The 27,214-nt window shown below is 36.3% G+C and overlaps 1 protein-coding gene across 1 annotated transcript in view; it reads left to right on the plus strand.

Annotated features, from left to right (window-relative positions):
* The first annotated feature begins 356 nt into the window (after nucleotides 1-356).
* The window catches only part of Toll-6 (Toll-like receptor 6), a 90,225-nt gene continuing 63,367 nt past the window's right edge, over nucleotides 357-27,214 (plus strand). Inside the window, exon 1 of the mRNA XM_023157429.2 lies at nucleotides 357-4,602. Within this exon, the coding sequence (XP_023013197.1) occupies nucleotides 737-4,585 (3,849 nt within the window). The 5' untranslated portion in view covers nucleotides 357-736 and the 3' untranslated portion in view covers nucleotides 4,586-4,602. The remainder of the gene's footprint in view (nucleotides 4,603-27,214) is intronic.

Raw genomic sequence — 27,214 nt, forward strand, 5'->3', positions numbered from 1 at the left:
AGCAACCCAACATTCGCTGCCCTTTACGTCTGATCCTTTCAAGGGAATCACGCAACAGATTGGTTTGAGAGATCGTTCCGCCGCTTCGGCCGTGTAAGTATAATCCTCGGCTTCAAAGCACAAAGCACTGCTCCTTTCGATCCAATATCGAAATTCCCCTCAGCCCGAATAATTGGATCTGAAATTTTTTTACTGCATTTGAATCGAGCATTACCAATTGTCCGCTAGATTGAACGTATTCTATATCTTGAGTTACAAACGTCGATTTTTCCGAGGGAGTGACTCCGCTCAAAGTCCACGGGGCTGTAGAGTTTCTCGGAAAAAGTGGCGCTTTAAGCTTAAGGCGGGGCGCAAGTTTCTTTCGGCGATTACCGGAGACCCTCGGCTGCCCTCGTGGGGACGAAAACTCCGAAAGTCACGAGCTTGTCTCTCATGCATGGACGTCGCTGCCACCAGCATCCTACGTCAGTATGTTATCGGCTTTTCGTGCGGTCGGTCGACACTCTTGCTCGTGAATAACTCCGTAATCGGGACGATATCAAATCGTGAAATCAGGAATAAATCAAAGCATTGCATAAATCGTGAACTAAATGACACGTTTCACTAAAAAACTTTGAAAATATAAGTCAATGAACTAGGGTGTGCGTACTTGACAGTGATTCGAAAAAAACATCGCAGTTTTTCGCAACTTCGTCTGTGTCTTACCATGCAACTTTGACAACCTCTGCGGAGAAAAATGTCTTCCACTCTCATCTCCATAGTTCTGTTTTTCTTCTTCACCTCATCACGTGGAGTCGATTATTTACCGACAGATACTTCATCTCAACCTCTTCGATACGAAGCTCCTGATGACTGTCAGTGGTGGATCAGAGAACCAGCAGCAGCAGGAGGCCAGGACGAAGTAGCTCTTACCTGTAACTTACGGACTATCAACAGCGAATTCGACACGACAAACTTCAGCGTAATCCCATCGGAGCATACAACTTCCTTGAGGATAGAGTGTAATCCCGAAATAATGTCGCGAAGCAGCTTAGACGATAAGAGTTTTGTTCACCTCACGAAACTGAGAGCTTTGGAGTTGGAGCATTGCAAGCTGGGACGGTGGCCCTCGGGGACACTTCTGGGTCTACGTGACTTACGGAATCTCACAGTGAGAACGCACAACACCGTCTGGCCTGCGATGAATCTCGATTTTGCCAAGGACTGCTTCTTGCCAGTGCGACAGCTAGAAAGACTGGATTTGAGCTGTAACAATATATGGTCCTTTCCCGAGAATGTTTTTTGTCCCCTGTTGAATTTGGTGTCGTTGAATGTGAGTGAAAATCGCCTGCAAGACGTGAGTGATTTGGGTTTTCGGGAAAAAGCCCCTGGTCTGCCGCAACCTTTGATTAGTGTAGCTGAAGATGATCATTCGCAACAAAAGAAGGAAACAGCAAAGACCTTGACGCATCCTTGCAGTTTGGACATCCAGGTACTAGACACATCCTTCAACCATTTTGTTTTGATACCTTCGAAAGGTTTCAGTGTACTTCGAAGGCTTCGCGAATTATACATTCATAATAATGAGATATCCATGGTAGCAGACAAAGCACTTGCCGGGCTGAAATCGCTTCAAATATTCGATATGTCTAATAACAAAGTGGTGGCTCTTCCTTCTGAACTGTTCAAAGATACTGTGAGTACCATTCGAGAAATTTATCTGCAGAACAATTCGATTAGCGTTCTAGCGCCTGGTTTGTTCGCAAACTTGGAACAGTTATTAGCATTAGACTTATCCAAAAATCTCCTGAATAGTGCCTGGATAAACGCAGACACTTTTTCTGGCCTCATTCGTCTAGTTTCATTAAATTTGTCCTACAATCGCATCACCAAGTTGGATCCGTCTTTCTTCAGAGACTTATATACTCTACAAATTTTAAATCTAGAACACAATTCCCTGGAAACAATTCCAGCAGACACATTTGCTCCAATGAATAATTTGCATACGCTCATTATCTCCTTTAATAAAATCACGTATCTCGACGCGTATTCCCTGAACGGTCTTTATGTTCTGTCGTTATTGGCACTGGATAATAATTTACTCGAAGGAATTCACCCCGAGGCTTTCAGAAATTGTTCCAGCTTACAGGATTTGAATGTAAACGGGAATTTACTGAAATCCGTGCCACTAGCACTGAAAGATATGAGACTGATGAGAACTGTGGATTTGGGAGAGAACCTGATCGCTTCCATAGACGATCCTGGATTCAGGGGAATGAGTAATCTTTACGGTTTGAGGCTCATCGGGAACAAGATTCAAAACATCAGTAAGCGGGTGTTCGCAGACTTACCAGCGTTGCAGATTTTAAACCTTGCTAGGAACAGAATAAGTAAGGTGGAACAAGGAGCTTTCCTGCATAGCAAAAATCTCCAAGCTATCAGACTTGACGCAAATAATCTGACGGATATAAACGGTCTCTTTCCTCAGATCCAGAGTCTATTGTGGCTGAATGTGTCTGACAACCAAATCGAATGGTTTGATTATGCTCTGATTCCGCACGGCCTGCAGTGGCTGGATATGCATAAAAACAATGTAGCGGAACTTGGAAATCACTACAACTTAGATTACGAAATTCTCTTACAAACTTTGGATGCCAGCTTCAACAAACTCACCTCCATCAACTCTGCAGCCATTCCAAGTGGAATTGAGCTACTATTCGTGAACGATAATGCCATTACCAAAGTTGAGCCGCATACTTTCATGAAAAAAACTAATTTGACCAGGGTGGATCTGTATGCTAATCAAATCACGAGTATGGATCTTAACGCACTCAGATTAACCCCTGTGGATCCAGAGAAACCACTGCCAGAGTTTTACATCGGTGGAAATCCGTTTCAGTGTGACTGCACCATGGAGTGGCTTCAACGAATAAATACACTGGACCATCTGAGACAGCATCCTCGAGTCATGGATTTGGACAGCATATACTGCAAACTTTTATACAATCGAGAAATTACTTATCTGCCTTTGATAGAAGCTGACTCCTCCCAGTTTCTCTGTACTTACAAAACGCACTGTTTCGCTCTATGTCATTGTTGTGATTTCGACGCATGTGACTGTGAAATGACCTGCCCCACTAATTGCACTTGCTATCACGATCAATCCTGGTCAGCCAACGTGGTAGAATGCTCAGGAGTGGATTACACGGAAATGCCCAGTGGGATTCCCATGGACGCCACTGAGGTTTATCTGGACGGGAACAACTTTGGGGAATTATCCAGTCACGCATTCATCGGTCGGAAAAATCTGAGAGTTCTCTTCGCTAATAACTCCAATATAGCAGCGATCCATAATAATACCTTCAGTGGACTGAAACGGTTAGCAATCTTACACTTGGAGAATAATCGCATCAAAGAGCTGTTGGGGTTTGAACTCACAAATCTGGAAAATTTGAAGGAGCTGTATTTACAAAGCAATTTGTTACAGTCCATTGATAACAGAACATTTCTGGAACTGAAGCAGCTGGAAGTTTTGCGCTTGGACGACAATCGATTGTATTCTTTTGAAGTCTGGCAGTTCGCTAAGAATCCGTATCTCGTCGAAATCGGACTGGCACAAAACCAATGGTCGTGCGATTGTCAATATGTTGCGAAGTTCAAATCGTGGCTGCATGTCAACCACGGAAAAGTAGTTGATGGAAGGAAGATATCATGCATGTACAACAATGTAACCAAAGCGCTAGGACCGCACATCACAGAAGTCAATGGCACTTCTTGTGTAGAAATATTTCCTGGAAGCAATCGAGCCGTAATGGAAACCCAAGTTATGAATGATTACCTTCCCTTACTCATGGTAACGATGTGCGTTTTCATTGCTAGTGTTGTGATTGTCTGCGGGGTTTTTTATTACCGCAGGGAACTCCGGGTGTGGATTTATTCAAGATGTGGACTGAGGATGTGTTACAAAACCACAGCTTTCGAAGAGCAACAAGACAAAGACAGACTTTTCGACGCGTACGTTAGTTACAGTGTGAAGGACGAGGCTTTCGTCAGTCAAATTCTAGCACCTGGACTCGAATCCAGTGATTCAGGATACCGGCTCTGTTTACATTACAGGGACTTCAACGTATCAGCGTACGTAGCTGATACGATAATAGAAGCCGTTGAATCATCCCGTCGTACCATAATAATACTCTCCAAAAACTTTTTACAAAACGAATGGTGTAGGTTCGAATTCAAAAGCGCTTTACACGAGGTGCTCAAAGACAGGAGGCGTAGACTTATTTTTGTAGTGACCGGGGACCTGCCTCACAGAGACTTGGATCCTGACTTGCGATTATATCTGAAGACAAATATAGTGATAGAATGGGGTGACAGACAGTTCTGGCAAAAGCTTCAGTTTTCGATGCCGGACGTGAGGAGGACTTGTTCGCATCAGAGGACATCTGTCAACATCTACGCAACAGCAACTCCCTCGCATCTGGATCGAGCCCGGAGTCCGGACTTGCCGCCTCCCCCGCCTCCTGGAAAGCTGCCACCGTTCTTGCAGCATTCATCCAGTTTGCCAAGGGATACAAGGACAATGCCACATCCGTTGTGGGCGTAGCGGATGTTATTCAGCAGGTGAGCTCTTTGTTTCATGTAATATTTAGTATGTATTAACTCCGTATGAGCAATCAATAAGGTTTCAAATGAGATATGAGTTATAGTGACCATTTATTGTGGAATTCTCTCTGCGTTCAATAACAACGGCTTCATTCTAGGACTTGAAGAAATGATTCTCTTTTGATGAAATGAAAAAATGTTATAATAATAATCATTTTAAACAGATTTTTTTAAACAGATTCTGAATAATTTATACTTCTATTTGAAGAATTATCGATATGTTTTGCAAAATCTTCAAATAAAAACTGAAACACAATTAAACAGTACAGAGTGCTATTAGGCGTGAGAGGAGCCAATATTTTGACAAAATTGCAGTATTTTTTACTGAAATCTTCATATTCATTTATAATCGAATTTATATCATATCACTTACTGAACATCTGCGATTATCCTTCTCAACACAGATTACTGGACTCAAATATGATGAATTATTGAGAAAATATCATCGCCTAGGATATGCCTTATTGTATTTGAACTGTTTCATGTGGAATCATCCTAAATTCATATTTGGAGATATGATTGCAGAAATACCTTCAAAAACATTGATACTCTTTTGTTATTATTCGATAATTTCCATCCAGATAATCATTGGAAACAAATTACATTTTGTGAATCTACTGATATATGAATTTTCAATAACTAAAAACCAATGAAAGATATTTTATTACTTAACAGCCGCTATTTGGACATGAAAATTAATTCAGTATTTGAATTTTTAAGTTAGTAGGATGCTGAAAGTTATTTAGTTTGGAGGATTAGCAATAGCAATGAAGAGGCTGTGCACTGTATTGAAAACACCTCAATTTTTAATCTCAATCAGATATTTTCCAACGTATATCCAGAAACTAATCATTGGATGATATTTTTGTATACTCATCCACTCATTTCAAAAGCATTTCAAATTAACAACAATGATAACAAATTTCTTTCCCTAGAAAACATGTACGTTTGTTCATATCATAGGCTTAACAATTGAAGTGGATAATTTTGAAATTTCCAAAATAACAAAATTACTTTGTCAAATATCACTTATAATAACAAATGATGTTTGCATGTTGTTTCTTTCTCAGTACCTTATATCAAGAAAAAAAGGATGTAGTAGGTCCCCTTGTATACAATGATATCCACTTCAAAATTTAAGCATTGTGTAGAAGATTAGAATGTTAAAAAAGTTTACTCAAATATCGATTCTATGAATATATGAAATAGGTATTGATAAAAATAACAGTTAACAATCGAGCTTAATACCGAAAATATTTCGCATGAATTGGATGCTTTCCAATACTCACTTGAATTAATTAAACACAGGAAAATGAGCCTTATTGAAGCAACTAGTTTCATATGAACGTTGAATGAAAAAAATAATTTCTTCCATTTAGTTTGTACTCAAAACAACTCCAAAACCAGAACTAATGTTCCAAGCACAAAATTAATTTGATGTGTTTGTGTAAAAAGTTGTTCCAAATGAGGATTTATCTCCTGTTATTTTATACAAACTTATGTGCATAATATTATATATTGTCGCTATTTTTTTATTTCTTTTCATCGGCAGTCTTTAATATTTCAATTGATAAATAATGAATGGTGAGTTAATCACTATTTCATATGAAAATCAAGTTGATTGTGATGTAATTTCAAAGAAATATTCGTTGTCGAGAAAAAACCATTGCAAACAAAGTCGTATCATATGCATCTGCATACGAACGCTCAGGTTTTAAAAATAGGGAGTTGAGACTGGCCTGAACGAATTGTTTTTTTAAATGATTTGATTTATAGCCAGTCTTGAAGTATGCCCACTGACTATATGTGAAAAGTTTTCTTTCCTTATACGAGGAATTGGGCAAATTTTGGATATGCAGTTGGTTACCTCGTTCACAGGCAGATGGGGCGACGACAAACCTATTATTTGCTGTATGCTTCAGCTTAGTTTGAGAAATGATACTCTTTTTTTTTCTGATTGATTCGGCCGTTACTAGATGAAGATCTATAGTAAATTTAAAAAATTGATCTCCACAATCTTTGTGGAGATCAAATCGTTGAGGTGTAGTTTTTGGAATGATACTCTGAAGGAATTTGATTTTAATTATCGGAAACCATCGACTTTATGTTAATGATATACACTACCTTGCACTGACGAGTGGCCAAACAGTCCGAAACCGGTCTGCAAGTGTGCTCCAATAATTGAAAATCTATTGCGGCAGTTGTACCGCCAACAGCATATGCAGGAATAACTTCAGTGAAGAATCCTGCACTGACACCTGTCGGATATAATCCAACGCCCTTCGTGGTATTAGCCAGGGGAGTAGTTGTTTTCTGATAGGTGTCAGTCCAATACAGTGTAGGGAGTTGAGACTGGCCTGAACGAATTGTTCTTTTAGATGATTTGAAAGATCTGGATGGCAAAAAGATTTATGGACTTCTGGCAGAATCTTCCAGAATTGGCTCACCCCAAGGCGTTTATTCACCCTTCGAAGCTTGATACCATACAATTGTTGGGCTACTGTAGGGACGAACTACGATGTTAAACAGGCTTTCTTACAGGTCACTATCATTTGAATGATCATATGCAGAGACTCGTACTGTCGAAAGACAGTGTGTGTCGCCTCCGTTTGAAAAATGATGGAACAGCAGAGCACATACTTTGTACCTGCCCCGCTGGGGACTAAATCAGGTTTGTAGAGTTCGGCAGAGCCGTACTCTTACCATCTGACCTGAAAAACACTCACCATACATCCTACTCGGCTTCATAATGAAGCTGGTTTCATTTGGTCGAGTGTAAATAGGTGTGAGCCACAATAAACCCTTGCGGGTTGTAGTGGGGAATCGAATAAACCCACTCACTTTGGACCCAACCTAACCCAACCTATCCTTTGGTCACAGAGTGTTGGATATAGGCAGTCAGTCATATAATTTTACTTTTTATCACAAATTTGAATTTTTTATAAAATAACATACATATTGTTGGATCATCATAAACCTAAATTTCAAATAATAATAAAAAGCAAACATCTGGAAAGGAGTAATTTTCAGATGTTTTGGAAAATTTTGATGTCGTTGGAGAATTGAAAAATATATTCAATCAATTTGATTCACTTTTAAGTCAATCTGTATTTTAGTATCACTAGGGTATATTTTTCTATTTGGTTCTGGATATGACTTCAGAAACTTCCAAAGCATCAAAGTCAAATATATATATTTCAAATCCTTCATCAACGATCTTGATTTTATCATATCGATTTCTGAATTATTGAAATAAAATCTTCAATATACATGTGAATTCAAGTAGAAATCAAACGGCAAATTATTTCATGTCAACCTGTCTTTAAAAGTAATATCCAATTGTTAGTCAAAATCTTCAGAACAAAATGAAAGGACCAAGAAATCTATGAAAATCCACAAGGTGAAAAAAAATTATTGACTATCTTCTTCTTATTTTCTATATTATCTCAGGAGATCATTATGACTTATAGTGATCTCCTGAGGACGCTAACCCGGTTAGCGAAACGCGTGTTTTCAATAGATATTCAATAAGTGTGTTATAGATTTACTTGACACTTGACGATATTCAAAGTCTGATAATCTACGTTTTCACCACGCTCAAAATTACCTAGTTTCCCGTCAAATTTATTTATTTCTACGGTTTCGCTACAAGTTTCTATTCATGGTTTTCGGAAGTATTCACAAACGATGTGTAATTATGTAATCATCACGCACATACCCCAATTCTTTTCTCCCTTCTCTCTCTTTGTATATACAACGCTGAAATTTCATTTAAATTTTCCAGCAAAATGGTATTCATTGAATTCCATGATATTTATTATTTATGTATGAAAACGTATTTACCAATTTTGTTCGGCGGCAAATTTATTAACGTGATTCGAAATCACTTCTATCGATGATTAAATGAAAGTAATGAAAAACAATTGAAAAAATTACAATAACGTGATTTAGTTATATTCACTGACCCGAATGATATAATTTGTTGGCTTTGAAATTACCTAATATCAGTCTTGATCAAATAACGACATTTTGTTTAATTTAAACAGTGCGTACTTCAGTCGTTTCTGATGGTAAAATTTTAGAGTGCAGCATCTCAATAATAGTTTCAAAATTATTTTGATACTATATTTTTCGAAACCAGGAATGACATTGAATGCTTTGTTGGTGAATTTTACACTGAAGATCAAGGTTCACTTTTTTGTTGGTTGAAGTTGAATCATTTGGATTTGATGACCGATTTTTTCAATCGTGAAGTTTTTTCAACGTGGAGCAAACAAAAACCATCAAAAGAAAGATTATGAATTAGGTGAAAACTACTTGAAAATGAACCTATCTTCACGCGTCAGATTGAAAAAAATTAAATTTTAGTATAATAAACACTGCATTTATCAAAACTTTTAAAGAAATAATTCTAACATAGTTTGGTTCTTATCAGAATTTCATTTGAATCAAAATGATGAGCCATCCCAAAGTACTTTTGTACTTTTGAATGTATCATCGGTCGTATATAGTTACATGATTTCGAAGATCTGTTCCGTGTTACATTGTCTTCTACTCTTTACGAGGTCTTTTGAAAACTTGAGGTCAATGTTCAAATTTCGCGGGCTACGTACATTCCATTGGCGATTTTTCAATTTTTTTATGTTGGTACACTCGTTTCGAACATACTTTCACAGTTTCAGGTATTTAGCAAGTTTAGTTTGTTGGAGAGGGGCATAAAAGTTGAAAGCGTTGTGCGTATTTGGCGATTTTCTGCTACCGAAAAAATGGATCAAATAATTTGCACCAAATAATGTGTGGAAAATGGAATTAAGTGCTCAAAAACACTTCAAATGTTGACAGGGACATACGGTGATTGTACTCTGAGACAGAAAAATGTTTACAAGTGGTACAAGCTTTTCACAGAAGGTCGAGAAAATGTGAATGATGACGCTCGCCCTGGACGTCCCAGTACATCAACAATAGATGGAAATGTTGAGAAGGTGAAGAATATTGTTATGGAAAATCATCGAATTACTATAAGAGAAGTTGCTGAGGATGTCGGTATATCGGTCGGCTCATGTCATGCAATTTTTTTGTAAATGTTGGGCATGAAGCGTGTGGCAGCAAAGTTCTTCAAAAAATTGCTCAATTTTGCCCAAAAAACCGTAGCATGACGTCAACGGTGATCCCAATTTGCTTGAAAGGGTCATAACTGGTGAAGAATCATGGGTGTATGGTCATGCCATCGAAATCAAAGTCCAATGGAAGAACCCAGGAGAACCAAGACACCAAAAAAACCAGGCCAAGCTCGGTCAAATGTCAAGGTTTTGCTCACTGTTTTCCTCACTGTGCATCAGGAGTTCTTGCCACGTGGTCGTACGGTCAATAGTCTTGTGGTATTGTGGCCTCATCCACCGTGTTCCGCAGATTTGACCCCCTGCGACTTTTTTCTATTCTGAAGATGAAAAGTCGCCGTTTTGCGACGATTGAGCTGATGAAAACCGAATCGCTGAAAGAGCTCAAGGGCATACCAAAAAGTGCATATTAGAATTGTTTTGAGGAATGGAAATAAAAAGCTGGCACAGGTGTATTACATCTGAAGGGGCTACTTTGGAGAGGACAAAATAGTCATCGATGAATATATAAACATTTTTTTCAACATATTTCGTATAACTTGAATAAGTCAAAGTAGTAAAAACTTCTACGGCCTCATGTTTATCTGATAATTTTATATTTCCATGACTATGAATAATCATTCATTGTGATCTTTGTGCCTTTTACGTATAGTTGTCATGCAGTCATTCGTTTCTGTGATGTCCCGAAGTTGATTAATGTATAAAATGAAATAAATGTGGAGAAATCCATGAACGTGTCGGTGATAAACAATGCACTTTCTGTTCAAATAGAGTGCATTCTAACGCAGTTATATTTTATATATCCTTTGTAGGAGTGTGAATTGTATTTTTATGTTGGCATCAATTTTTTGTCGCACACATCTGTATCCATTCTGGTTCAAGTTGACTGAAACCCTTGTTGTTATTAGATAAAGTCAAATTGCAGACATTCACAGAAAATAATTAGAAATGAAAAAACAATTGATTGGTGCCGTTTCAACTTTTTGAGTTCAATAACTTTTTTCATAATGAAAATCCTTTAGGTACTTATATATTATTTTTTCTGGTATAACATGATGTTGCAATTATAAAAGATTATGATTCTTCATTGAAATATCATATTTTTTTCATTTATCATCCATTAATTCATTTGAGTATTATCATTATCATCAATATAATTACGTGAATATAATTGACATATTTCATATCTCATTATTGATCAAATGGAAGAATAAAAACTAAGAACGGTTCAGCTATGAAGCTACAATGATTTGTTCTATTTTTGAAAATTTTCCTGAGTTTTTTCTCCGGAGAAAAACTCGGGTGTATAAACCTCTGAAGAAGCTAGTCACTCGCTAGTAAAACGTCAAGAAAAAATTCCAAAAGTCGATGGCTTTCAAAAAAATAGTAACTCTTGATAGTTCCAGTGAAAGCCGAGTGAACTTCCATTACGATATCGGGTTTTTTCATATTTTCAGAGATGTCGCCAGAGAGCCACCATATTGAATGTCTACTTCATCATTTTGAAAGTAAATGTGTTATATCGTTGAAATAAATATAGTTTGAAAAAATAAAAAACACGCTTCTAAAGAACATCGAACTGAAAAGTTAAAAATAATTTTTTCAAAATACGCCTAAAACAATAACGTTTCGTATGATATAAAAGCGTGTTTTTAGTCTTTTTCAACTAGATTTATTTTATCTAAACTTTGGGATCAATCAGCCGTATATTGTTTAGAAAAATTACCATTGATATTTTCTGATTCCGGAGAGGGAGCCTGAAAATCAGCTACCAAGCCCAAGGCAGCAGCCCAAATGAAGAAATACATGTAAAGTGAGTTCGAATTATATCAAGGAGGTTACGTACAGCGCCATCTGCCAGCGAATAGATCAAGCAATAATGTCGGTATATCGAGGACATTACGTACAGCACCATCTGCCCGCGAATAGATCAAGCAATAATGTCGATATTTCAAGGACATTACGTACAGCACCATTTGCCCGCGAATAGATCAAGCAATAATCTCGATATATCAAGGAGGTTACGTACAGCGCCATCTACCGGCGAATAGATCAAGCAATAATGTTGATAATTTTGTCAAAGACAGATCCCGAACGTGAGAGTTACAAACATACATACATACAGGTGAAGCTAATGAAAGCGTGATAATGATAATAAAAAGAATTTCATGTCCTATGAAATTATATGAGAAATATACAGGGTTCTATTTAAAATTCTTGACTTGAATTCATTTCAATAGGAATAGGTTTTCGAAGGTTTTTTGTCACCCTGATTACTGTTTTACATTATATCAAAACAATTTATTTCTGTACGTTTCGTTTGTCTGATAAACATACCTGTAAATTACCAGAAGTTTCATGACAGGTCGTATATTTTCATTTTCTTAAAGATTATTCCATGAAATACGTTTCTTAGTTCACCTCCCATCCTGAAGTGCTTCTTTTGTTTTCATTTCACCCAACTTTCAGCCTAACAAAATATTTTCCGACGTTCTTTTCCTGCACGTTCACCTCAATGAGCAGAATTAAATAAGTAAACGCAGTGACAGATGAAAAGAGGTTCCGATTTCCCAACACGGGTTATCCGAGTAAAATAACAATCCGGGAAAATCGAATAGACTTGATTTGGTCAACCGAGGATTTTATTCGAACGTTCTCCGTCGACACCAAGTCTATTTCCGGGTAGAAACGGAAGTGACCGGCAAGATAGTAAAATGATCAGTTTCGGTAACGATCACCATTGTGTGCGGACTTCGATTTTATTGGCAGCGTTGCCAGGACTTCTTTTTTGCTCAAGCCGCGAAGTGAGATAACTTACGAACTCGATCGTGAAGAATAAATTCGGATATGTGGAAATTCTTTCAGGAAAACGGACTAAAGAGTGAATCGCATATTAAAAATATGTAGTTAGTCGTACTTTTCAGTCAGTCGCTATGTGCACGTTGGATGGATTTCAACTGTGATAGTTTCAATTTTCAGTATGTGTCGTTTCACACATACCACAAATCGCACATTGAAATGTTAGACCTAGTTAATCTTCAGCTCGCACGTGTATCGGCTACTGAGATTTGTCGTTCGAAAGAAGGCGGCGGCATAGTTAAAATCAACACACATTCAGCATGAAAATAGGTTGTGTTGAAGGATTTTTTATAATACTGCATTTTTCGAAAATTTTCGAAAAATAAAAAATGACAATTTCATACTGAATCCTGTCGTAGACGTTTAATTTTTTAACACCAATACAGAGGATTGAACTTTTTCAGTAACAAATAGGTCATATATTTTTCATTTATGACATGTCTAATATCATGTAAATGATCGAAAAAACGAATAATGTTATTTTTTTTTACCGAAGTAGGTGCTGGCCAGGCCCTATCCCCCGGAGCCCAGATACATTCGGGAGGGCGCGCCATCATTATCAACCAACGACCACTCCCCGCACCGTGGGGTAAGTAAGATCATTGGGTCCGAGACTCATGTGCCCTGAGCAAGCGCAGTGAGCCAAGAATAACATACTTCTGCATCTGTACGGCTAAGATTTCTGCCTTAATGTGGCAAACCGGTATGATTTCAAGATTCGAGAGTCGAGAGGGCATCATTCCTCCAAGGACTCCAATAATCAGAAAAATCATCTTGACAGAGTGATCTGGATAGAGTCTGCGGAGTTCGAAGAGAAAATCTCGATATTTTATCCGTTTTTCCTCCTCTTTTCTGATGATATTCGTCTCGCCAGGAGCCGAAAACTCTACGACAAATATCATTTTGCTCTGGTGGTCGAAAAGGACTACATCAGGCTTATTAGCTTGTATGAGCCTGAGTGAGGGGAACGAATAGTTCCAATAAATTCGGCACTTCTCCTTCCCCACAACGGATTCAATATCCCCGGAGCGTAGGACAATACCGGTGTCTCGTCAATACCGCAAGGGTGCCGTAGATGGTAATATACAAAATAATTGGCTTCGTTAAGAAGGTAGGTTTATTTCGCCGAATGTGAATAGGTATGAGCCACAATAAATCCTTGCGGGTTGCGATGAAGGGTCAAATAGGCCCACTCACTGTGGACCTAACCTAATCTAAGTGAAGAAAGAATGCTGAACTTCGGATTACCACAATATATTTGGATGGTTCACTCAATATAAGAAAATCTTCAGTTTTACGAACGATTAGTTTCATTTTAGACTCATAAATTTTCGCAAACTCTGAAACGAAAGATATACAGTTGTGTTATCGACTGGTTCAACTGAAAATTTCTTAACAATAATTATGAAAAAATTGTTCTAACCGTTGATGATCTACAAAATGAGCCTACTCTATTATGGCTGAAATGGTTATTTTGTGTATTTCTATTAATGCTGATTCGGTTAGGAAGCATAAATAGTTCTATTCCTAAAATTTGCACAAGCGATATTATTTGAAATGAAACAAATGTATACTGCCTCACACAGTCTTATATTTTGTGGCTGTTCGTTTGTCGTTAGCTTCGATCCAAAACCATCTAATAAATATACATTCACATAAATTGTGCATAACATATAGCATATATTGTGCATATACATATTCATATACCATTCTATGATGAATTTAAAGAGATTTTCAAATTTGAGCAATTACGAAGATCCAATGATTAAATTAGTCGAAAAATATTATTGTGTTTGAAAAGAAATCAGTTGTAACAATTGCACTTTCTTTTCAGTAATAAATCTCATAGTAGATCAAATGAGTCTTGAACATTTTACCACTTTTGATACTCGTACTTCATCATATCTTCTTTTTTCTCTAGTTTGTTCGAATTTCTATAGTTCACTGTGTTTCAAATAAACCGATTCAGAAAGTTTAGCGAGTCATGAAAACCAAAATAGCGGCTTACACATTATCTTCTTCACTATTTCCATATGTAGAATTTACCATTTCTTCCAGTTTCATTTAGAGTTACGTCTCGTGAATATTAGTTTACTGATATTCCTATGTTCCATTCCTATGTCGATATGAACGTTAGTTGATTTGAGCCCTATTACCTGTTATTTATTTTATTAATTTCGAAATTGTTGAAGGTTCCTTTATTACATAGTTCTGTGTTTTCCACGTAACGTTTCGAGCAATTAACCTATAGTTCCTATAGTATAGTATAGTATAGTATAGTCGCCTATAGTTCCAAACCGAATGATCTTAATAAACATTTCTTTTAATTTTTAATATTCGTTTTCTATTTCCAAACATATTTATTCGAAGAAAGCCTTCAAGAAAATTCTTTTATATTCAGTTTTCATTTTGTTAAATACTGAGTGCTTCATTCAACAATAAACGAAGTTTACTCGCCATAAACGACCCGTCAATTGGTAGTCTCGTCTAGAATTGAAATGTGGTCATTATTTCTTTTTATAACTTGTCTATATTCTTTTATTGAGATTTATAACAAATTATTACCAGCCACTTAAAGTTTTATTTTCTCAGCCTTTGTTATTCATCAAGGCTGTAACGATCAATTTGGAAGTAACCACGGTCCTCTCTACAGAAAATTGTCCCATGTTTATCGTAACGAGTTGATATATTTTCCAAAATAACAGTTTTGAAAAAAAATAGGTAGAATGAATTTTCGATGTTACTCAAAAGGATACTTTGCCACCAATTTCACGTCTCTCTATACTCTCTTACCTTTTGCAAGATGCAGAAAGTCAAACTGAAATACACGAAGAAATCCATGGTGAAGTCACACATTAGAAATGAATACACAAGTATAAACTTATGAATATTACTGGAGTTTTTTCCCAAAACCAAATCGTTATTTTCAACACCTCGACACGTGTTTCGATCACCAAGTGATCATCTTCAAAGATGAAGAGTTTTTATCTTCCTCTTTGATCACAAGATCATAGAAGTTATTGACTTCTTCTCTACTAAGACCTTCGGCTCTATCCACGGATAAACCTTCAGCTTGTCTGATAGACAGCTCCAGATTTCTTTCAATAAAACTTCTGATCCATGCACCTCCAGCTATTTCGTTTTCGTGGTCGAAATTGTGTTCCAGCTTTTCAGCAAATTGATGAGCTAACATGCGTATGGCTTGCCTATTTGAAGGAAATCCTACATCACCAAGCTTGAGAATGTGCTTTACTAGCCTTTTCTCGTTGTCAAAATCCAAAATAGGATGTTTTCCTTAAGAAGTGCTTACGTATGTATCTATTGGAAACTAAAGACAGCAATTAGTTACTTGTGATACACTGTTTGGAACCTTTGATGTAGTAATGAATATTACTGGAGTTTTTTCCCAACACCAAATCGTTATTGTTAACACCTCGACAAGTGTTTCTATCACCAAGTGATCATCTTCAAGAGGAACACTGAACTATAGTTTAGTCTTTAGATCTTCAAGAAGAAAACTAAACTACAGTTTTATTTAGAACTATTCAAGATAAATAATATCACGGTACTAAATCTGCATGTAACTCTAACGGTTTAGGCATCGCACGCCAAGATAGCTCTCAGGGAGCAAGAATTTTTCAGACTTACTTGATACTATTTTGACCATAATATATTATATTATGGCCAAAATTACACAAAACCTCTGTAAACTGTAGCCTGTATGTTATTCTAATGTATAAGCTGTATACGCTGTACAGTTTCATCTAAATCCATTCAGTCGTTTAGGCGTGAAATATCCACAAACATACATACATACATCCATCCTCACAAACCTTTACATTTATATTAGTACAGATAGAGTAATGTCAATCAATTATTCATAACCAAATTGTATCCAGTGATAGATATTAAAATGTACTTTGACAGTGATGAAAAAATGTTACAGTAATGCAAAATGTTTGATGATGAAATTATATTTGGATATTATTTGGATTATATTCGAATTCCACAATTTTCTGAAATAATTTCTCACCACTCTAGTTGAAGTAACAATTTGATTATTCAATTCGTTGTTGAGTATTATAATTTACCAAACTCTAATATTTGTTTGGGAAACACATGTCTTTGGAAGTGAATAATAGTCGAAACGATTTACACTGATGAATTTAGGTGCTTTCGACATAGATGGTATATAATCAAGGATTGCTGCATTTATCTCAAATTTTAATGAATAAGCATTCCAACCTGAGGCAACCGACATTTCAACATTGAATTCTAAACAGCTGAACTACATACCGAAACCGAAGTATTTAACGAATCAATTTAAACAACGTTTTTCAGCCAGTTAAAAGTTCCTATCAGTCGAAAGCTATAAATTAGTTCAAATTAAATGGCCATTACAGGAGACTACCTAAGCAGTAGTTCAATCTACTTTCTACCAATTTCAGAAAATCTCGCTTATCCTATCGATTTTTATGAGAGATACGCTGTAATTTATAGGCCGTTTATTATCAGATCTAAATTGGGAACCGGTCATAAAACTGGAGGATGCCTTTAGGGGAAGAAGCAAAAGGAAGCGCAGCGTCTAGAATAAATTGAAGTCTACTAGATGTGAAGCCAGTGTTGCCAGAAAAATGTGACCGACCAAAGCATATAATTGTTAGAAAATAGAGAATATTTGAAGTAACATTATGGTGGATAATTTTCAACAGACATCTTCATGGAGCCAAAAAATTGAAAATTATATAGTTTGGTTTCAAAAATATATTTTCAATGTTAGAATTCTTAGCAATCCATTGCAATTACTTTAGAGTTAACGAGTACTATATCGATGTTCTATCTATCTGTGAGACAACAGTATTCAATGCTAAGGAAATGCAGGCTTCATTTCTCAAAGATTCTGAGTAACGAATTCCAGTACTGTGTTCATCAACTAGTTTGTTATCAAATTAAATGACAATATATTTTGGCATGATCAACGTTGCTGTCAGCTTCTCAAACACTTGGAAAAGTATTTCGAAATGAACTTTTGATGCCCAATTATGATCAAGTTGTAATTTCTTTGAAATACTGTTCATATATGAGAGAGTCGCCCTTCAGCACACCAGCTATTTGTCTGACAGAAGACACCAGAATAAATCTGATAGACTAAAATTTGTAGACACTCATCTAAGCATCCTCATCAAAAACCTGTTATTATGTATCCTGAGAAAAGTTGATTTGATTATTCCTCTCTCATCGAATTACACATCTGCGCATCAAAAATATTCTCCTTGATCACATTTTCCACGTCAACGTTTGTAAATAAAGAAGGCTCTCTGAATTTCACTGAATATCTTCTGTTCGCTGTTTGCATCAATATGATGACTTATCCTAGACTCGGAAAACTGAGAAGACTCTTTTAGCTGATGGTTTGGAACTTCTGGCGTAGAATACATTTTTTGAAAATACTCTCGTCACACCAAAATAAATTACCATCATTCGAGGCGCTTTTTTGCTTACGCGTTTCATCACTTGGATCCCGATGATGCCAACTTGGTTAGCGAAACGCGGGTCAAGTGTCAGTATTTTGTTCTGTTGTGGAAGCAGTATTTCTCATAGATTCCTCCTATGCTTCCAGTATTTGTTCATTTACCACATATGGTACTAAATTGATCAAAAGTTAGAAAAAACAGACTTTGAATGGGTCGCCTGAATGATAACATGTTTCAACATAGCCATATCATATCTTCACGAACTTAGTTTCACATATTGGAATTTGATGTTTCTATGATATCGATCCTTCAATTATCTCTCTCTCTCTGTCTCTCTACCTCTCTCTCTCCTCCCTCCTCTCTCTCTCTCTCTCTAATATTTGAAATTATTTTAAAGTAGGAAACTGTATATCTGTCTAATTACTTACAGTATAAAGTAGAGTCCGCTTCATATGAGATTTTTTTATATTTCTAGTGGAATTATTTTCCAGAATAACAAAGAAAAGTACTCGAGAAAGTGTTTCTTAATACAAGTTTCAGTCCATTTACAAAATTTCAATTAGTAGTTTATATCTAAAAGTAACAAATTGAGGAAATATTTCAATTTAATAGAGTCAAAATAGTTTATTAATGATTAAAAAAGAGAAATTTTATATGCGTTCAATTCTCATACGAAATATGATATTTTGAATAGAAAATTTGCCTCTATACTGTTGAACTTGTTTCTTGAACTTGTATGGATGTGTATTACTCTAACATATCAACTGATTTTCAAAAATAGATTAAGAGTTATTTTATTGTGGATAGTATACACATAAACTTTGCTTCACCTGTGATCAATCTTCAATGGCCCTATTTATTTTTTGTAGAAAAAAACTCATTCAATATAGGGTTTCTCTGAGGAAAACGTATCTGGAATGAACATTTGTCAAAACTAACGAGTTTCGTATGGGTTGCTCGCGTTTTGTTTCATAATTTACAAAAAAGAAGAAGAAATGAAAATCAGCTAAAACTTTGCATATGCAGATGCTGTATTTAAAAAACATCTTGGGGAATAAACCCGCTCCTGCAACATTTTTTTTCCTTTCAATCGTAGCAGAGATTTTTGCCAAAGTCAAATTTCGAATGAAGCCATAATTGAAAAATTTCTAAATGTTGCAGACTCTTTGGTTACACTGTATAATATGGATGGACAATTTCGTGCTTTACCTGATTCCATTGATACGCTTCAAAGGCATACCTAATTTATCAATAAAACTTATAGTCCCAGTATAGATTTGATTTCACGCCTGATTTATTCCAAAACTGTTTCGTTCGATGAACATGGTTGATTTTATTTTCAATCAGATTCTACAGTTAACTCAATAAACAGTTTCGAAGCCACCTGCCTCCTTGAAAGGTATTTAAACTACAAATACGTCTCTCAAACTACATTTCTAAAATCTCAAACTATATAAACTACTGGTTCAGCTCAATATTAAACAAATTGAGCCATTTTCATCAACAACACAACTGAATTACTACAATTATTTCACTGGTTCACTCTGCTTCATTGCCACACCTGATTCTGATCTGATTTTTCAACTTTGGTAACTCATGTCGATGTTTCTTTCATGTTTTTCATCTCCATACTTGTTCGAATACGATACGCGCTGTTATCTTCTACAATTGCTCGTTGATGCTTTCAGTATATTCTTGAAACTTGGTGGGACATACTATCATTCCTGCAAATTCTGAGAAACAAATTCGCATCAGTATTTTTTGACAATTCTCACTTATCCATTGTGTCAAATTGTGTCAATAAAAACAGTAGGTATATGACTCCATATAATGCTGAAATAACTATGTACCCAAAGGACAGTTAACAGGAAATTTTCTAAGGAATTTCAATATTCGTGTTGAATAAACTTCCAACTACTATGCATTGTTTTTTACCAGAATAGATTCTCTTTTTATGTATTTTTCGCTAAGTTTCTTAATTATGGACTCAAATTATATCTTTTACTTTTCCACTTCTTTTCCATTCATGAAACCGTATTTTAATATCGTAAGGGTTATATCTTAAGAAGTAACTCATTTTTTGGGCAAGAAAGTTTTTGTCTTTTTTGTCTTTCTTTTGATACAAAAAAATATGGGAATCTTCCAAAGAGAGGAATTTCAAAAGAGATATCTCTATACTGTAGATCTGTAGATCATGCAAAGAAGTAACTTTCAGGCATAAACTGGAAGAAAATCCCTCCTGGAACAACTACTCTCATATAAACATTGAATTGCACGAATGAAAAATTCTTTCGAAACATATACTTTTATACGAACACTGAATTATACAAAAAACACTTTTCTCCAATCAGTTTGTATTCCAAACATTCGATATGGAGTTGAATCAGATATCATTCACTGGATTACTACACAATATACGAAATGAAAGGTAAAAATTTCACTTTTATGGTATACTGTCATCCTCACTGACAGACATCGATGTTTCGTCGTAAGACACCTACCTTAGTGCTCTTCAGTAACAATTTGGATAACATTAAAGAAAAACCAAACAATTCATTCATAAATTACGACTTTATGCCACAAAATGAGTTACATCCACATTTTTTCGTATGAAGATGGAGTAGTAGAAAGCCAAAAAATTTGTTTCCTTAAGTGTTTATAAAATTTCGCAGAAACTGTAAACTCCTTCACCATTTTTTATATCTTCAAAACTTTATGTTGAATGAAGATAGATCAAAATTATGGTGTAGTGATAAATCTCATACACACTGCAAATAGGTTTTTCAGAATACTGTGTTTTAATCATGGGGATGATAACATTTTACAGTGAAATAAAGGAAATATAAAGTTAGACACTGTTTTTGTCAGTTGCTTTTCCCAACGCTAAATTAAAACTTCATCCGTGAAAACAATAAATTTTTTGTTATTGCAAAAAATCCTTGTTTTAGGAAAGTTCATTCAAAGGATGTAGACTCAGTACCATCTCTTTATTCTTCAACTGAAACCCTAGATCTAGTACCTACACGACCCTCAAATACATTGGTTTCGTGTTTTCACAATGAATCTCCCAATGAATATTGATAATATCTCAAAACCGCTTCATAAAGTATCACCTTGAGTTTTCAGTCTATACAAAAAAAAAATAAAATTCAGTGCTACTGTTTTTGCGAGTAAAAAAAACGTAAATGAAGAATGAAAGTATTTGTCAGAAAATCTGTCACCGCACGAAATTGCCTGATCAGTAACTAGACGTCTAAAGAACGGAATCATATCATCTAGATGAGATTGGCGGATAATACAAAGACATAATCGCATCTGTCGTCTTCGAGTGATCACTAACTCAGGTAAAATGGATCTCTTTCATGTCATCCGGTCCTTTGACCGCCACTCAATTTCAACGAATATACAAATTGCGGAATGAGACCAGGTGAACTCACCTGGACACTCCAACAAAGGACAAATAACTATTCCCGTCCCTAGAAAAGTGTCTTTGATATTTCTCAAAGACGTCTATTGTGTTAGAAGACGATGCGGTCTGGCATTGTCGTACTTATATTTGTCCCTGCTGATGGGGAAGTAGGGAAACCTGTGAGATTGGTGACAAAGAGTGGAACCTTTTAATTTTATTTGGAGACGTCCCAATATATCATTGTGAAGGAAATAATTTCTGATAAAAGGTTTCTGTGGAAGGAGAGTGACAGACGTCAGACTTGTATCCGGTAAATGGGCCATAATAATTCACTTAAGATTCCCTTTTTCGAAAGATCCATGAAAACTTTATTAACCGAAACAATATCAGAACATTTTTCCCTGGATTGTTCACATTATTTCTTGTTGATTCAAAATTTGCTGAAGGTTTCAATCGACGTGATACATTGACGTATAAGTCAGTGAAAACATGACAATATAATATAATATGAAAATATAATGAAGTAAAATAATGAAAATAATGACACATGCTAGGCGGCTATTTTTACATACATATTAATCGATCGTTGATTTGAAAATGTAGGTATACCCATAAACAATTATTTATAGAAAACTTGTGATTTGTTTTTTTTTTCATTCTACCTAGGTAGTTATCTTTTTGCTAACTCCATTCTTAAAGTGGTATCAGAAACTCATTTTACTCTTGTGGAACTTGCTCTTTTAATAGGTTACTTTGCTGCATCTCTATCAAAGTTAATTATCTGAGTTGTAGAGTGTTTTTAGAGATGAAATAAATTGACATCTCAGCTCTCAATGATAAAATCAACCGGTAGGTACTCAACCGGGATAAAAATTGATCATTGTGAAAATCTGTGCATATGTTTGTAGATAGATATGATACGATTTTGTTTGCAAATGGTATGACAATAATTCCTTGTCGATTACTGGCGTAATCAGTATTCAGCATATCCCTAAAAATACTTTGGGCTCTTGTTTCTTAAAGTTAATGATATGACAAGGGTTTGTAATATACTGTATTCAAGTTTGTAGCATTTTTGACACGGTTCATTGTGGGAACACAAATTACATTTTCTTCAAAAACCGTTCCCTTTTCTTCAAAAAACATTCGCTTTTGAGATTTTTACTAAACAGTTTCACAAAAACGCCACACTTGTTTCACCATACGGGCGTGACTACTTTCTTGAGCAAAGACACGCTCCACAATCAGCGCCAGCAAAACGAACAAGCTTCTTTCCCGTTTTTCCAAATGTCAGTGCATAGTCAAAAGTACCTTTCAAATATCTGAGTACCCGCTTAGTACCTTTTCCAGTGTTCAGCACTGAAATTTGTTTTGAATTGACTCACCATATTAACGGTATAAGCTAGATCTGCTCTCGTAGAAACAGCCAAATATATTAAGGATCCAATTAAGGACTGGCATGGATACTTATTCATCTGACTCAACTTCTGGATATTTGAGTTTCACATTTAATTGTCATTGTATTTAAAAAAAATCTGTTTAAAATCTGTTTTTCCGTTAACCAGCTGTCGCACCCCTACGAACGACAACTCTCTGAAGTCGAAACTTGTGCGAGCTAAGGATTAACGAGGTCTTACCTTTCAACGTGTGATTCTTAAACAACTTATGCTTTCATGGTCTTGCTGCTGCTTAATGAGTGCTTGCTGAGATATTTGGCTTAACAATTGTACCATCTACATAACCTTATAGGTTGTTTTCAACTGGAACCGATTCAACCTGAAGTTTCCATGTGCCAAAGCTATCTTTGTTCAATGCCTCAATCCGCATTCGATTTCCACTCATGTTTTATATTTTCCGAGTGTTTTTACGCCCTTCAAATACTTTTCAAAACGTGTCTGGGTCCTTAACCTATTGTAATTCAGATATATGAATAAAGTAATCATGAATTACCATAAAGTAAACAAGTCATCAATCACACATATCAATTCAAGATAACTTTTTTGAAATTCAATTCAAAAAACCTTTATATTTTATGAATACTCTAATAATTATTTACATTTTCATGTTAATAACATCCATAATAATGGACTCTTGAAGTATGGAACCTTTGATTGATTTCCAACATTTAGTTTCTTCATTAATATGTTCAACAAAATCAATTTTCTTAGGAACTGACTTTTCTGTAAGAAGAAGGTTTATTGCCTTATCTTTACTTATGAAACTACAGAACCGTCTTTTGTTTGATTTTGAAGAAAATTTTATTCTTGTAGATGCTTTCGTTGATCACTATTAAACAGGTCAAATTCCGAGGTCAGCAGGATGAAGCTTCCTGTAATCTACGACACGGAACGGCTGCCTCGCTATCACTGTCCGCCCGCCACATAATTCTCCAGATATTCAACGAGAAAGCGCCAAATGCCGCGGGACAATATAATGTCTGCTATGCAGGAAACAACCATATAAAACAGAAAACGCGAGAACAAGTGCCACCAGGACGATAGTATATCGGTTTTCGCCAGCCGTTGTAGTCGCCCGGTCGGTTTCGAATTTTTCGTGCCAGAATTCCACAGGGGTAGTTTCGAGGGTTGGTGTGGAGAGAAGCACTATTGACTGCCCGGATTTGGTAACGACAGTTATGGGAAAGGTATGAAGCGGAAAAGTTCCCCTATCTCGAAGTAGTCACTTGAAGTGGAACGGAATACTATGATTTGTTCACAATGAAATATGTTATGGAGCATGCCTGTTTCATGATTATGTTTGAATTCCGATTATTTGGATTGAACTTAATATATTTCTTGGTTTGAAGCTTCTGGCAATTATGATGCTGATGGTATCATTGAAAAAACTCGTAAAGTTTTCCAAGAAGGGAAAACAGTTTACATGCTCGTGAACTCAACAACTGATGTGACAATACAGTGGGCTCATTCGCTAGATCTGTTTGGTCGAATAATGGAATCTGACGTAATAAATACACACAAAAAACAGTTGATTATTCATTGACAAAAATATCCCTGTATAGGGCTGAGGTTGGTTTCACACGTTAAATTTGAAATTTTTACAAAACCAGTGGGATGGAAAAAACAGCGCTGTTATTAGGGCCCTTATAATCAAGCCAAATTGTTGAAATCACAAACGTTCCGAAGGAACTCAAATCAACTTCTCACAGATACTCAGTTACCTTTAGATCTGGAAGATGTCATGAGGACTGAAGAGCAGATCAATCATCAGCAGATCAGGTTATTTTCGTGTGAGAAGTACTTTCAAACTGCCCTTAGAACTAAACTCCTCAAAATCAAATGGAAACTTCTATCTCAACTTGGTAACATATCTCCGAGTGTAACCCAACAAAAAAATTGATACGTTTTAAAAGTTTGTCACTTACTAATGAAATGAGAGTATAATTAAAACTTTAATAGCTTTATGTCACAACAATTTGCAAGCTGCTCAGCGAACTAGACGTTAGAAAGTAAGAGTTGAGTACGAGTGTTCATTCTTATTAACGGTTTTTTTTTTATTTCAACCACTCCATATTGAAACTATGTGGATTTTATTCAGATCAATCATGTATAACCTCTTTTATTTTTCTTTCACTCTGAATAAAGTTATTATTATTATTTTTCATCATTTCATTAAGAAAAATTAAAGTGGATTTTCTTTAACTTAGCACCCTATACAATTAGTCCAAGATAGGGATTTCTGTTAATGGGATTTAGGAAACCATAAAGGGTACAAAGATGTTTGACAAAAAAAGGACGTGATTCAAAGGGTATCAACATACTCTTGATATAACTGAAATATTTTATTTCCGAAGCTATGCGAAAAAATCCGAAATTTGTCGATATCGTTATTCATTTTCAACTTTATTTGAAAAATTAATACAATATATGAATGAATCAAAAAATTTTGTATTCAGCTTCTTGAATTCACTCATTTATTACAATATTAATTTCTCTGGAAAATATGATAAATATATTATTTAAATGATTTATTTGTATTACGTTACCTATTTGATATTCGTATTCAGTAGATATATTGCTACTGGCTATATATATATATATATATATATATATATATATATATATATTGGAGGCAAACCGCGGACACGTGTTTCTGGCTATTGGCCTCATCAGCGCGGTGCAGCCAATTGCAAAGGTGGACAACAACTGGTTACCAAAAATGGAAAAAAAAACATCACATATGCACGGTGTCACCAACAGGAGCCAACCGCACATTTGTGGTTTCAATTAGAAGACCCAGCATTCCCAGGCATCATCTAACATCACCACGTAGGCAGCTATAGCTACCTGCGTGACTTCCGCGGTTTGCCTCCATATTTTTCGAGTGTCATGCCACGAATTTCCTCCTTATGATTTATATCATACACACTCAATAATATCTATTACCCCACACCGTGGGGTAAGTGATCATTGGATCCGAGAATCATGAATGACAGCCTTCTGCATCTGTGCGGCTAAGATTTCTGCCTTAGTGCGGCAAGCCGGTATGATTTTAAGATTCGAGAGTAGAGAGGACATCATTCCACCAAGGACTCCAATAATCAGAACAACCATCTTGACAGAGTGATCTGGATAGAGTCTGCGGAGTTCGAAGAGAAAATCTCGATATATTATCCGTTTTTCTCCTTTTTTCTAACGATATTCGTCTTGCCAGGAGCTGAAAACTACACGACAAATATCGTTCTGCTCTGGTGGTCGAGAAGGACCACATCAGGCTTATTAGCTTGTATGAGCCTGAGGGTGAGGAGTGAATGGTTCCAATAGATTCGGAACTTCTCGTTTCACACAACGGATTCAATATCCCCCGGAGTGTAGGGCAACACTGGTGTCTCGTCAATACCGTAAGAGTGCCTTTGATGGTGGATATAGGATGGATATAGGACGAGACCGCATATGCTGGAAATGCTGATAGCAAGTGCGTTAGGGTCTAGGGCGCCTCGCGGCAGGCCCTGCACCTTGTGTCACGAACCTCTATACCCATCACTGCGGTAGATTAAGGTGTTGAAGGCACCATCCTGGCAAGCCATGATGAACCCCTCAGTTTCTGACTTCAGCCCACTCGACCTGAGAAAAGCGAAGGTCAGGCGCTTTGATAATGTTATTGAAGAAGACCCCATGCATTGGCTTATCCTTGTGTTTCCGCAGCTTTGTGTTTCTGCGGCTTTTATCTGAGCCTTTTGCTGAACAGATTCCAACTCGGTGACAGAGTTGTGGTCACCTCGTTCAGTGTCGAAAACTATACCGAGTTCATCAGCTGCTCGGTCAGCTGTCCTATAGAGAAATGCTCCAATTCCTGCTCTCTCATGGTCACGGACCATGCAGAGAAGGGGCTGTATTATCATTATCATTATTATTATTCTCACTGCTACTTTTGCTCTTCTACAAGACAACATTGTAGCTTACTAGAGTACAATTCGGGAGGTTTGAAAACTTACCGCTTGCAAATTTGGTTACTGTTTTCACATCGTGATAGTGAACCCGCGCATTAATTCTTAATCTTGGAGGGTACAATCAGAAAGGCTTCTGAGAAGAGAAAGTGTATCCATTCGAAAATTCCGCAGCCCTCCTTTTGCCGAATATCATTATTATACTTTTCAAAAGTCGAAACTTGAGCAAGCTAAGGACTAACGAGGTCCTACTCAGCACGGTTGGACGATAGGAAGTGAAAATTGATCATCCGACCTCGCGGCTTCA

This window comes from Leptinotarsa decemlineata, unplaced genomic scaffold, assembly GCF_025532065.1.
Source record: "Leptinotarsa decemlineata unplaced genomic scaffold, Ldec_3_MD MMD2_tig00000576_RagTag_RagTag, whole genome shotgun sequence".
In the NCBI taxonomy this organism is placed as follows: domain Eukaryota; kingdom Metazoa; phylum Arthropoda; class Insecta; order Coleoptera; family Chrysomelidae; genus Leptinotarsa; species Leptinotarsa decemlineata.